Consider the following 15,308-nt stretch of genomic DNA (forward strand, 5'->3'; position numbering starts at 1 on the left):
GAAGAAGATTTCGTATCGCGGGGGTGGTGATGTTTTTTTTTTTAGAGGGTGGAAAGGATGAGGTATGACAAATAAGAAAAGATAGGCGAAAAACGTCGATCGTAAAGGCACATTGTGCGTAAACCAAAATAGTAATTTTTATTTTTTTGGGTGTATCAAGATTTCTTTTAACACAGCAAAATATTTTTAGAAGAAAATATGTTTCTTAAAATAATTATTTTATAATATATAAATATTTGTTTCAAAAAATTTTTATCTTAACTCCTGAGGATGATTGTAATAGATCGAAACCGGTTCCTAAATAGTTCCTAAATATCAAGTCTTTAGATAACCTCTCATATTTCCCAGGATCATTATGCCTAAACTCTTTCACATAACAGTTTATCGGTCAATTCTCTTGTGACTCAATTCTCATATATATCTCATATTCCAAAGTTGTTGAATATTTTGGCAATTGCCCCTTTTAATTTTATTAATTTTTCTTATCTCTGGAAAGTAAGATGAAGCTATTTTGATAAACACCAAAAAATATTTTTGTATCAATGTTGACATGTAACAAATTAAAAAACTCACCATAATTCAAAATAACTGATTAAAGCAAAATTCAAGAATATTCACAAATATATTACAAGCACTTGATAGTTAGCTCTACGATTAAGAGATGGCGCAGCTATCTTATAACATGTAAAGTGCATTAAATTCATTAAAAGCGTCATCCACAATTTGTTGACGAAAATTGATGAGAACTTTAAATATTATTCATAAAATTTTATGAAACGACTGTTATAATCAATTAAGAAAGGGGCTTTATACATTAATGTGGTACATAAATCGTTTCTTATTTCCAACAAACACGACTTGTACACATTTTTAAAGTTTGGGTTAAAATTTGATATTTCTCTTGAAAATCAATATAATCTTTAAAAGATTGTAACTCATGAATTTATATGAACTATTAAATAATACTTATAACAAATTAGAAAGGAGACTTTAAACTTTAATATCATATATAAATTGTTTCTTATTTCCAAAAAATACAGCTAGTACACATTTTTAAAGTTAATAGTGAAATTTGATATTTCTTTTAAAAATCAATGCAACTTTAAAAAGTTGTAACTTTAGAATTTATATAAACTATGAAATAATTCTTATACCAAATTAAAAAGGAGACTTTAAACTTTAATATGATATATAAATCGTTTCTTAATTTCAACAAATACAGTTTGTATAGATTTTTAAAGTTAAGGGTGAAATTTGAAATTTCTCTTGTAAATCAATGTAACGTTAAAAAGTTGTAACTTTGGAATTTATAAGAATTATGAAATAATTCTTATACCAAATTAAAAAGTAGACTTTAAACTTTAATATGATATACAAATCGTTTCTTAATTCCACTAAATACCACTTGTATGGATTTTTAAACTTTGAATTTTAATTTGATATTTCTCTTGAGAATCAATGTAACTTTAAAATGTTGTAACTTTTGACTTTATATAAACTATGAAGTAATTCTTACACCAAATTAAAAAGGAGACTTTAAACTTTAATATGATGTATAAATCGTTTCTTAATTCCAACAAATACAGTTTGTACAGATTTTTAAAGTTAAGGGTGAAAGTTGAAATTTCCCTTGTAAATCAATGTAACGTTAAAAAGTTATAACTTTTGAATGTATATGAACTATGAAATAATTCTTATACCAAATTAAAAAGGATACTTTAAACTTTAATATGATATATAAATCATTTCCTATTTTCAATAAATACGGCTGGCACAAATGTTTAAACATTAAGTTTTAATTTGATATTTCTCTGAAAAATCAATGAAACTTTAAAAAGTTGTAACTTTTGAATTTATATGAAATATGCAATAATTCTTATACCAAATTAAAAAGGAGACTTTAAACTTTAATATGATATATAAATCGTTTCTTAATTCCAGCAAATACAGTTTGTATAGATTTTTAAAGTTAAGGGTGAAATTGGAAATTTCCCTTGTAAATCAATGTAAAGTTAAAAAGTTGTAACTTTTGAATTTATATGAACTATGAAATAATTTTTATACCAAATTAAAAAGGAGACTTTAAACTTTAATATGATATATAAATCATTTCTTATTTTCAATAAATACGGCTGACACAAATGTTTAAACATTAAGTTTTAATTTGATATTTCTCTGAAAAATCAATGAAACTTTAAAAAGTTGTAACTTTTGAATTTATATGAACTATGAAATAATTCTTATTCCAAATTAAAAAGTAGACTTTAAACTTTAATATGATATATAAATCGTTTCTTAATTCCAATAAATACGGCTGGCACGAATGTTTAAACATTAAGTTTTAATTTGATATTTCTCTGAAAAATCAATGAAACTTTAAAAAGTTGTAACTTTTGAATTTATATGAACTATGAAATAATTTTTATACCAAATTAAAAAGGAGACTTTAAACTTTAATATGATATATAAATTGTTTCTTATTTCCAACAAATACAGTTTGTATAGATTTTTAAAGTTAAGGGTGAATTTGAAATTTCTCTTGTAAATCAATGTAACGTTAAAAAGTTGTAATTTTTGAATTTATAAGAACTATGAAATAATCCTTATACCAAATTAAAAAGTAGACTTTAAACTTTAATATGATATATAAATCGTTGCTTATTTCCAATAAATACGGCTGGCACGAATGTTTAAACATTAAGTTTTAATTTGATATTTCTCTGAAAAATCAATGAAACTTTAAAAAGTTGTAACTTTTGAATTTATATGAATTATGAAATAATTCTTATACCAAATTAAAAAGGAGACTTTAAACTTTAATATGATATGTAAATTGTTTCTTATTTCCAACAAATACAGTTTGTATAGATTTTTAAAGTTATGGGTAAAATTTCTCTTGTAAATCAATGTAACGTTAAAAAGTTGTAATTTTTGAATTTATAAGAACTATGAAATAATCCTTATACCAAATTAAAAAGTAGACTTTAAACTTTAATATGATATATAAATCGTTGCTTATTTCCAATAAATATGGCTGGCATGAATGTTTAAACATTAAGTTTTAATTTGATATTTCTCTGAAAAATCAATGAAACTTTAAAAAGTTGTAACTTTTGAATTTATATGAATTATGAAATAATTCTTATACCAAATTAAAAAGGAGACTTTAAACTTTAATATGATATGTAAATTGTTTCTTATCTCCAACAAATACAGTTTGTATAGATTTTTAAAGTTAAGGGTGAAATTTGAAATTTCTCTTGTAAATCAATGTAACGTTAAAAAGTTATAATTTTTGAATTTATAAGAACTATGAAATAATTCTTATACCAAATTAAAAAGGATACTTTAAACTTTAATATGATATATAAATCATTTCTTATTTTCAATAAATAGGGCTGGCACAAATGTTTAAACATTAAGTTTTAATTTGATATTTCTCTGAAAAATCAATGAAACTTTAAAAAGTTGTAACTTTTGAATTTATATGAATTATGCAATAATTCTTATACCAAATTAAAAAGGAGACTTTAAACTTTAATATGATATATAAATCGTTTCTTAAATCCAATAAATACGGCTGGCACGAATGTTTAAACATTAAGTTTTAATTTGATATTTCTCTGAGAAATCAATGAAATTTAAAAAAGTTGTAACTTTTGAATTTATATGAACTATGAAATAATTCTTATACCAAATTAAAAAGGAGACTTTAAACTTTAATATGATATATAAACCGTTTCTTAACTCCAATAAATACGGTTTGTAGGAATATTTAAAGTTTGATATATCACGTAAAATCATATTTTTTATTACTTACCGCCTTAATTGAAAAGTTGATAATATGAAGTGCTAAAATTTGAAACAACAAAACTAAAAAAAAGTGGAATTTAAATAAAATGTAATAATAAGAAAGATGTAATAAACAAGATTGGAATTTTTATGTTTCTTTAATAATAATCAATAAAGTAAATTTCCTTTATTAGTTTTTTAATTTTTTTTCGAGCGATATTTTACAATGTAATACAATCGTATAAACAAAAATAATAATTAAAAAAAAATCAGAGAACATATACATACAATAGGAAAGAAAATGATTTAAATAGATAACATTAAAAAAGGATGGAGGATAGGAACTCAGGGAATAAGTGAAACAGAGAAAGAGGCAACCTCAATTTTTACAAATATTTTTTTTAGTTTGAACACAATTCTTTAAATTTAGATTATTAAAAAAAAAAATAAGTATTCAACCTTCAATAATTAATAATTTATTAATAATAATCGGAGATCAAATGTAAATTAATATAATAATACATTTCTTTTAAAATCTACGATTTTTTTGTATATCTTTCTGTATTTACACCTCGTTGACTATTTTTTTTGACTTTTCTTCATTTATTTATTAAGGTTAAAGCCCTTTACGCACGAGTGCATCATTTTTTTATTTTAATTCATTTTTTTTGTTTTTTTTTTGGAGGGGCCACACTAAAAGTAATAATTCTAAATTTTAATTTTAATTTACAATTATATGGCAATGATCTTCTCTTCTAATTCAAAAAATTCGGCTTTCTAGAGAAGGTTTTTTTTAATTTTAATTATTTTTAATTATTTGTAATTATTTTTAATCATTATTACTATTCATTCGTGGGTTCGTTAATTTACACTCCTCTTAAAATCTTAATTAAATAAGATTTTTTGAATATTTTTGTGATTTAAATTTTGATTAAAATAAATAATAAATAAAATTTTAATTATTTTCGTTTTTATTATTTTAAAAAAAGCATTATTTTTTATAATATTATTATTTACATTTTTTGTTTCAGTTCGCTTTAAAAAATTAACACAGGTTTAGAATTTTGTTGTAAAATTGTGTTGGAAAAGGGAAATAAAAAAGGGTGTTGAGGTTAATTTTTTTATTTAATGGTAAAAGGGGGGAATTTTTATTGAATTAACTTTTTATTATTTAATCGGAGCGTAATAAGTTACTATACACATTCAAAAAACTACGGGCAACATTGATTATATTAAATATTACTTTTATCTTCTTAAAACCGCTTTCTTTCTTCCTCGCTTTCTTTTTCACATCGTTTTTTTTTAAACTAAATTAAACTTTACGCTTAATACCTACTAGTACAGTCGACATCTTTAATAATAATATTTATATTTATAGACTTACGCTAAACTTTAACCTTTTTTTTAATATGTACAAAGTTCTTGAACAAACTAACGACAAAAAAAACAAAAAAAAACAACGTTCAGAAAAATTCGATCGATCATAAATTACACTTTAATTAATCAATAATAATTAGCGAATTATAACTAATTATAAAAAAACGTTGCACAAATCCCTGTCTTTTTCGTTCTTAAAAATTTTATTAACTAATCTCTTTCAAAAAGAAATTAAATTTTTTTTTAACTTTTCAACATTTTTTTCCTCATCATCATAATCATCATCATCATCTTTGGCACGGCTAAATAGTTCCGAGATACGTATTTAATTAACCAAACCACCCTGTTGGTGATGATGGCCAAGAACGACCCCGGAAAACCCTATAGGTCACTGATGATGCTTTAAAGCACCATTCGCTGCCACGTGATGATTAACCACGTGATGTTGAGCGTGCACATGATGACCGGGATGGTGATGACCAGCATGATGATTTTGATTATTAGCGCTAACATTATTATTATTGGCCTGTTGCGCTTGTTGTCGCTGATTATTCTTTTTATTCTTCATCCGCCGATTTTGAAACCATATTTTCACCTGTCGCTCGGTTAGATTCAAATTTCGCGCCAACTCCCATCTCTTCTGTTTCGAGACGTAAGCGTTGAAGAGAAACTCCTTTTCCAATTCTAACGTTTGAAATTTCGAGTATGGTTTACGTTTTTTTCGTACAGTTACTTGACCGGTCCATTCTAATGGGTTCGTTCCGGTTCCGCAAGGGACGCTCACCCCCATTGAACCCAGTGAGCCTGAAGAGAGAAACGGGGTTGGTCCCCAAATCACTTTGAATGATTAGTTGGAAGTGAAGAAACAAAAAAGAGAATTTTTTTTTAAATAATATTAATTTGGGTTCTTTTTGGATTTATATACAAGGTATCTAAAAGTTAGTGAGTACCAATAAGTTAAAATATATATTAATATCGTATATAACGTAGCGCCATCTATGTATTAATAGCGTATATTAGATATCTCTCTTTTGGACATTTTTGAAATTGCAATTTTTTAAAATTTAGACAAATAAAAACTTAACTTTCGATTTAATGACATAAAAAACTTGATCTTACCAAATACTGGAAAATAGAAACAGCAAAAACTGATTTCTGCAAAGAATTTAGGAAATGCAATCTTCAAAGCATCAAAATTTACATAAATATTGACACTTTGAAGATTGAAAATATTTTGCCATACTTTCAACGTCAACATCTGCCTTGGAAACAAAGTCAATAAGGCAAAAAGCAACAAAGACTTAATTGTGTCAAAAAAGATAATGGGAAATATCTTGATACTACCTCAAAAGAAAAAAAACTTCTTATTGATTTCAGCTTGGATCATTCTTATATGGCAATAGATTTGAGACTAAGTACAAAAACGCTAAAATTCAAAAATCCGAACTCAAAAGTATCATTTAGACAAATATTAATTAATTCAGGTTTATTAGATGTATTTTGCCACAAGTTCAAAATCAATACAACACAATCAAAATTAATTTGTAAAGTTCCAAGAGGTGTTTAGAATAATGTTGCATACATAATGTTGAGGCAGAGAATTTTTGGCCATACAGAAACAATTTTGCACAATTAGGTTGAACTTATAAAAAAATGAGTGTTAAAAATGAAAAGAAAAAGATTTTCCAAATGATGATGAGTTAAAGACTATAAACGTTGACGTCAGAAATGGTTTAATGATCTAAATTGTAGCACCTCGGGTTTAAGCGACCTCGGCTTCAATCTCTTCAGCAGCTTTAATATGCCTACTTCAGCCATAATCAACTTGGACTATTATTCTTTAATGTTTTAAATTTCCAACCTCAGCTTTAACTTCTTTAATAATTGAAATTGCAGTTTCTCATCTACTATTTCATTAATGGTCTAAAAGTGATTTTGGCTACTACGTTATTGCACCAAATACATTTCTGCATTAATTAAAAACTCAAAAAGTTGAACAATAAAGATTCAAATTCAACTTGATCGAAAATTTTAATAAATCAGAATTAACTTAGCAATTTTGCATCAACATTCACATAAATATTAATACTTTGAAGATTGAAGATATTTTGCCATACTTTCAAAGTCAACATCTGCCTTTTGGCAAACTATAATTGGTGTCTAAATGATTGTAACATATTAAAATAAGCTTGGAAACAAAGTCAATAAGGCAAAAAGCAGCAAAGACTTAATTGTGTCAAAAAAGATAATGGGAAATATCTTGATACTACCCCAAAAGAAAAAAAACTTCTTATTGATTTCAGCTTGGATCATTCTTATATGGCAATAGATTTGAGACTAAGTACAAAAAAGCTAAAATTCAAAAATCCGAACTCAAAAGTATCATTTAGACAAATATTAATTAATTCAGGTTTATTAGATGTATTTTGCCACAAGTTCAAAATCAATACAACACAATCAAAATTAATTTGTAAAGTTCCAAGAGGTGTTTAGAATAATGTTGCATACATAATGTTGAGGCAGAGAATTTTTGGCCATACAGAAACAATTTTGCACAATTAGGTTGAACTTATAAAAAAATGAGTGTTAAAAATGAAAAGAAAAAGATTTTCCAAATGATGATGAGTTAAAGACTATAAACGTTGACGTCAGAAATGCTTTAATGATCTAAATTGTAGCACCTCGGGTTTAAGCGACCTCGGCTTCAATCTCTTTAGCAGCTTTAATACGCCTACTTCAGCCATAATCAACCTGGACTATTATTCTTTAATGTTTTCAATTTCCAACCTCAGCTTTAACTTCTTTAATAATTGAAATTGCAGTTTCTCATCTACTATTTCATTAATGGTCTAAAAGTGATTTTGGCTACTACGTTATTGTACCAAATACGTTTCTGCATTAATTAAAAACTCAAAAAATTGAACAATAAAGATTCAAATTCAACTTGATCGAAAATTTTAATAAATCAGAATTAACTTGGCAATTTTGGAAAAAAATAAGCCTAAGATAATAATATATTTTAACTTTTTAGCACTCACCGTTTCCGATAATACCTCTTGATTAACCACCCTGTACAGGATGGTCAAAATGTACAGGGTGGTTCAAATTTAATGTCCGGATACGCTAACTCGGAAACTATAATAGTTAGAAAAAAAGTGGCTTATATGTCATGATCTCGTTTTTTGAGAAACTACTAATTCCGAAAACCTTAAAGCGCTATCGTCTTTTGTTTTTCCCCTAGAGGCCAAAATTGAAAATATCGTAAAACCAACAAGTGCAATTAGCTTGGTTGTTATTATTAGGGGAGTATTATGTCTATGAACACTTTTTTAGAGAGAATTTCATGATGTAGTCAAAATTTTTCGATTTTAGATTTTGAGATGTCATGACAATTTTCGTTTTTTTAAATGGAAATAATCACTAATTATTCGCTTATTAAATTCGTTATTTTTTTCTGATTACAAAAAGGTAGGGTCTATTTCTTATTGTTTTAGAATAAAGTTAAAAATAAACTTTTTTTAGTGTTGTCAAAAAAATTAAATTTACAGTTTCCTGTAAATTACAACTAAAAATTAAAAAAAAACATATTTCTGATATTTGAAACAAATATATTTGTTGAACTACTTCATTTATATTTGTTTTACACAAAACATTTTTTATTAATATTTAATATTATTATTAACATAGCAACAAAAATTTTCTGAAGTGTCAAATTAAAAATCTTGTTTTTTAAGATGGATTAAAAAAATTACGGAAAATTTAACATGTTAGAATGTTACAGATTAGAAAATAAAGTAAATTTTATATAAATTTTTAGTTATAGTACAGGAAACTGTAATTTCTTTAACGACACTAAAAAAAAGTTTATTTTTGGCTTTATTCTAAAACAATAAGAAATACACCTATATAACCCCATATTTTTGTAATCAGAAAAAAATAACGAATTTAATAATCGAATTTAAATGGTTGTTTCCATTTAAAAAAACGAAAAGTGTCATAATATCTCAAAATCTAAAACCGAAAAATTTTTTTTGACTACATCATCAAATTCTTTGTAAAAAAGTGTCCATATAATGTCTAAGTTATAATACTTATAGCTACTTTTTTTTTAACTCTTATAGTTTTGGAGATATTATAGCCTATTCGGACATCGAATTTGAACCACCCTGTACATACATAATAATAATAATGAAGTAATAAAGAATGGGAAAGGAAAAAAAACCTGCTCGGAATGTTTAAATCACTATTACGGGTTTACTATGGCTATAAAACTGACCTAGTGTAAAACGCGACGTTTAGCATTGAAAAAAAAAAAATATGTCTCAATGAACGCTCGTTATGATTGTTGTAAAACTTTATTGCCCCCGAATTTATATCGTTTGTGTTACTCTCGATCTTTATTCAACTATAACCAATTTAGTACACTTTCTTTTCTTATTATTTGTTTTTTTAAATTTAAAGTATTCTTAAAAGAATGTTTTTATCTTTATCCAACCTTAGTAAATATTAAATAGGTATTTGAATGGGATGAGGCAAAGCCTACTTTCTAGTTTAGGGCGAGTATTCGATGTAACTAGCGCCATCTCTTAGTGATTTAAAAAAATAAATAAAAAGAAATTATTTTTGATTTTAATTTTGATATTGATATTGCACGTGGTTAAAATGATTATATATTTTGTTTTTAAATCAATTTAAATTGAAACCTTAATTAAAAAGTAGGCAAATTGGAATTAATTGGTATAAAAAATAGGTGTTTAATTATCGGTGTGTAATTGGAGGTCGAATCGTTTTTTTTTTTTTGTGGTAGAAATTCTTGAAGTAACTCACCTGGTGGAGGATACGGTGTTGATGGTACAGGGTCAGGGGCGTACCTCGCATACCCGGTGTCGTGTGCGTGCGTGAACCCGGCGGATTCAGCGACCATCGCGGCCGCGGCAGCAACTCTTCCTCTATCATCAGCTGGGAGGTATGGCACCGGTTGGTGTGGATCGACGTGGTGCCGCGTCGCCGTTGAATACGGGGAGTAATTGCACCAGGACGGTGATGAGAAGCTCTGGTGACACGAACTTACCGATGAAGGATCACTAGGTCCACCCCCCGCGGCTGAGGCACTTGAATATTTAGTATATTCAGGTGTCGTACCAGCAGCGGTTGCAACTGGGTTCCAAAACGGCGCTAAACCCTTTCGTTCTCGATGACTCGGATCGGTGGATAAATTATAATATGAAGAGGTATTCGGATACTGATGATTCAACCCATCGAAACCAGCTGAATGATGAGTATCCGGGGAATAACTCCATGGTTGACCGTGATGAGAATGCCTGATGACGCTTGGTTCGGTGCATTCCGAGTACCCAGTGGTGATTCTTTTGGCGGGGATGTGTAAGGGACCTACGGAGCCGCTGTTGCTGGTGACACTCGCTGGAGATGAACTCGATGTGGCTGATGTGGTCGCTGTTGGTGGAGGAACCGTTGCAGGACTCGTCATCCCACTGTTGCTGATTGGGGTCGCCGCGCTCTGAGGCGCGGGTGGAGGACTTTCCTCGTATAAACCACCATTCATCATTGACCACCACGTCACCCCGGTGGCAGAGCCCACTCCCGTGGCTGGCGAATTTCCAGGTGGATGCACATGGTCGTACAGGGTTGGTGGAGCACAAGCCCCCGAATCACCAATTGTTAGGATGATTGTGACGGTTTACAAGAAGCACCACGTCGAATTATTTATCAAAGCCACGTTGACGATGGGTCGAAGTTAAAAAGAAAAAATTTAAAAATTCATTTAATTTTTTGTTTATATTTTTCCCCAAAAATATCAATCAACAATAATTATTTAATAAACACAACTTTAAATACACAACACTTTCTCAAATTCCCAATTAATTAAAATACATCTTCCTCGATATAATATATAAAAAATATATCACGCAAACTTCGTTAATACAAAAAAAAACAAAGTCGCAACTGACTCTATAAGAAAACAAGTGACTGTGCAAGCGACAAGCGACAATCGCGCACTGAAAGAGTCTCTGAATCTCGCAGCTACGTTTAGCGCTCGGAGCGACGCGCGTGCGATCTGGCGTCGAAACGGCTGAACTACTCGATGAAAAAGCTCTATCTCGTGAGGAAACCGTGTAACCACCGGGTCGATATCACCATCTCGCTTCGATTCGTTTCTATGCGATATCGCCGTCCTTTTCGGAACGGTTTTTTCGTATTAGTAGCAAAAATTACAATCTGCACCTGCCCTTAAAAAAAAATTTTAAAAAAAAAAAGAAGAAACCGAGAAAATGAGGGGTAAAAAATGCAAAACAAAAAATAAATGAAAATTTCGTAATTAACCTTAAGTCGTAAAATAAAGAGTAATTTATCGCGCGGGTACAAAGCCACCGACAATTAACATTTTTTTTTTAAGATATGAGTTAAAAATCTTAACCCGTTTATTTATTACCTTACTTATACATACAAAGATAACTTTGTTACTAATTTAAAATCAAAAATTATTTTTTTTTTGTTCCCCCTTTTCTATTTCTTTGTTTTATTCGCCACACTTATGAATAATACAACAAACACCACCATACCCGTTGAGTATTCGTCGTTGACATAGAAGGAATCTCAGAGACCGGAAAGAGAGACGTAAATCCGGTAGCGACAACTCGTTAGATTTTATCATGTCTCAACACGATGTGAGAATAGCCTCCAATAAAAACAACCCCTCCAGGGCCGGGCTTCGACCATATTCCGTATGGTACCTGAATGTTTACGACCCAAGTCCTTCCGGTTTTTGTAGGACAATCCAAATCAATTATCATACATATCATTTTTATTAGTTTCGTTAAAACTTTATTAATACAATTTTGAGGGTACTTTTTAGTTGGGTATTTGTAAAGACAAGATGGCATACTGGTCATCAAAGGAAGTGGAACACGCAAATGGCGTAGGAGCGGACCGCCCATGCCACGTTCCATGGCGTAACTGCACAGGAACCGAGCATATTGGTGGGCAGGAGCCAGTAACAGGACGGGACTCAGCTCCATTCAGAATGCACTGTTCTCTGAACAAATGAAAAAGCTCAAATTAAACTAATAAATTTTCTTTCCATTTTTAAGTTTCTATAATTGTATTATATTTTTGCGATTAAAAATAAATACAATATTATGATTATCTCCAACCTATACTGGAAAGCGATGATGAAAACTTTCTTTCTGCCGAAATTCTCCGAAATAGTCTAAAAATCTCAGTCTAAAATCAATTAAAATCTTTGAAAATTTGTTGAAATTATTAGAAATTCTTGGATATCCTCCAGAATTTCTTGGAAATTTTCTTGGAAAATTATTGGTAATCATGAAACATCTCTAATAACATTAGAACCTAGCAAAAATGTTAAGCAGTCGTTATTAATTCATAAAATTTTTTAATCAAAAATCCTTTGAAAATGTAGGATATACATGAAAGTTCTAAAAAATCATCTTGAAATGTTTGGAAATGCTCTTAAAATTTAATCCGACCAAATAAATGTGTGTACATACTTAAATTTTTGAACTGAGGTACTCTGAGAAATCTTGGTTATTCAAAAATACTAAATTTTTGGGATAAAATCGGAGAGTCTTCAACGAGTTTTTCTAAAAATTCTTGGAAATAACCTAAAAACCTTTGATAGATCGGATGCATCTCAAATATGTACCCAAAAATTACTTAAAATCATTGAAAATTTTTTGAAACTGTTAGAAGTCCTTGGATACCCTCTAAAAATTCTTGGAAAGTTGTTGGAAATCATGAAATATCTCAAATAATACTATATATAATTATTATATAATTTTAAAAAGTTTGTATCTCATGAATCTATATATACCATGAAATAATTCTTATACCAAATTAAAAAGGAGACTTTAAACTTTAATATGATATATAAACCGTTTCTTATTTCCAACAAATACAGCTTGTATAGATTTTTAAAGTTAAGGGTGAAATTTGAAATTGAAAATCAATGTAACTTTAAAAAGTTGTAACTTTTGAATTTATATGAACTATGAAAAAATTCTTATGCCAAATTAAAAAGGAGACTTTAAACTTTAATATGATATACAAATCGTTTCTTAATTCCAATAAATACCATTTGTATGGATTTTTAAACTTTGAGTTTTAATTTGATATTTCTCTTGAGAATCAATGTAACTTTAAAATGTTATAACTTTAGAATTTATAAGAACTATGAAATAATTCTTATACCAAATTAAAAAGGAGACTTTAAACTTTAATATGATATATAAATCGTTTCTTATTTCCAACAAATACAGCTTGTATAGATTTTTAAAGTTAAGGGTGAAATTTGAAATTTCTCTTGAAAATCAATGTAACTTTAAAAAGTTGTAACTTTTAAATTTATATGAACTAAGAAAAAATTCTTATGCCAAATTAAAAAGGAGACTTTAAACTTTAATATGATATATAACCCGTTCCTTATTTCCAATAAATACCAGTTGTAACTAGTTTTAAAGTTTACGTTTTAATTTAAGATTTCTCTTGAAAATCAATGTAAAGTTAAAAAGTTGTAACTTTTGAATTTATATGAAATATGAAATAATTCTTACATCAAATTAAAAAGGAGACTTTAAACTTTAATATGATATACAAATCGTTTCTTAATTCCAATAAATACCACTTGTATGGACTTTTAAACTTTGAATTTTAATTTGATATTTCTCTTGAGAATCAATGTAACTTTAAAATGTTGTAACTTTTGAATTTATATGAACTATGAAGTAATTCTTATACCAAATTAAAAAGGAGACTTTAAACTTTAATATGATATATAAATGGTTTCTTATTTCCAATAAATACCAGTTGTAACTAGTTTTAAAGTTTACGTTTTAATTTGAGATTTCGCTTGAAAATCAATGTAACGTAAAACAGTTGTAACTTTTGAATTTATATGAAATATGAAATAATTCTTACATCAAATTAAAAAGGAGACTTTAAACTTTAATATGATATACAAATCGTTTCTTAATTCCAATAAATACCACTTGTATGGACTTTTAAACTTTGAATTTTAATTTGATATTTCTCTTGAGAATCAATGTAACTTTAAAATGTTGTAACTTTTGAATTTATATGAACTATGAAGTAATTCTTATACCAAATTAAAAAGGAGACTTTAAACTTTAATATGACATATAAGTTGTTTCTTATTTCCAAAAAATACAGCTAGTACACATTTTTAAAGTTAAGGATGAAATTTGAGATTTCTCTTGAAAATCAATGTAACGTTAAAAAGTTGTAACTTTTGAATTTATATGAAATATGAAATAATTCTTACATCAAATTAAAAAGGAGACTTTAAACTTTAATATCACATATGAATTGTTTCTTAATTCCAATAAATACCACTTGTATGGATTTTTAAACTTTGAATTTTAATTTGATATTTCTCTTGAAAATCAATGTAACTTTAAAAACTTCTAACTTTTGAATTTATATGAACTATGAAGTAATTCTTATACCAATTTAAAAAGGAGACTTTAAACTTTAATATGATATATAAGTTGTTTCTTATTTTCAAAAAATACAGCTAGTACACATTTTTAAAGTTAAAGGTGAAATTTGAGATTTCTCTTGAAAATCAATGTAACGTTAAAAAGTTGTAACTTTTGAATTTATATGAACTATGAAATAATAATTATAGCAAATTAAAAAGGAGACTTTAAGCTTTAATATCACATATGAATTGTTTCTTATTTCCAAAAAATACAGCTAGTACACATGTTTAAAGTTAAGGATGAAATTTGAGATTTCTCTTGAAAATCAATGTAACGTTAAAAAGTTGTAATTTTTTAATTTATATGAAATATGAAATAATTCTTACATCAAATTAAAAAGGAGACTTTAAACTTTAATATGATATATAAGTTGTTTCTTATTTCCAAAAAATACAGTTAGTACACATTTTTAAAGTTAAGGGTGAAATTTGAGATTTCTCTTGAAAATCAATGTAACGTTAAAAAGTTGTAACTTTTGAATTTATATGAACTATGAAATAATTCTTATGCCAAATTAAAAAGGAGACTTTAAACTTTAATATGATATACAAATCGTTTCTTAATTCCAATAAATACCACTTGTATGGACTTTTAAACTTT

General features: G+C 27.6%; 1 protein-coding gene across 5 annotated transcripts in view; it reads right to left on the reverse strand.

Moving 5' to 3' along the window:
• Positions 1-3,964: 3,964 nt before the first annotated feature.
• Positions 3,965-15,308, reverse strand: part of LOC111419108 (Abdominal B) — a 132,132-nt gene continuing 120,788 nt past the window's right edge. For 4 of the 5 annotated variants that reach the window (XM_071199247.1, XM_071199245.1, XM_023051870.2 and 1 more), the window contains exons 5-6: positions 9,997-10,776; positions 3,965-6,006 (exon numbers count right to left, since the gene is read on the reverse strand). In XM_071199247.1, the coding sequence (XP_071055348.1) occupies positions 5,558-6,006; positions 9,997-10,735 (1,188 nt within the window). In that variant the 5' untranslated portion in view covers positions 10,736-10,776 and the 3' untranslated portion in view covers positions 3,965-5,557. The remainder of the gene's footprint in view (positions 6,007-9,996; positions 10,777-15,308) is intronic. The other variant, XM_023051871.2, reaches the window with a different exon arrangement.

Source organism: Onthophagus taurus, chromosome 10 (assembly GCF_036711975.1).
Source record: "Onthophagus taurus isolate NC chromosome 10, IU_Otau_3.0, whole genome shotgun sequence".
NCBI lineage: Eukaryota > Metazoa > Arthropoda > Insecta > Coleoptera > Scarabaeidae > Onthophagus > Onthophagus taurus.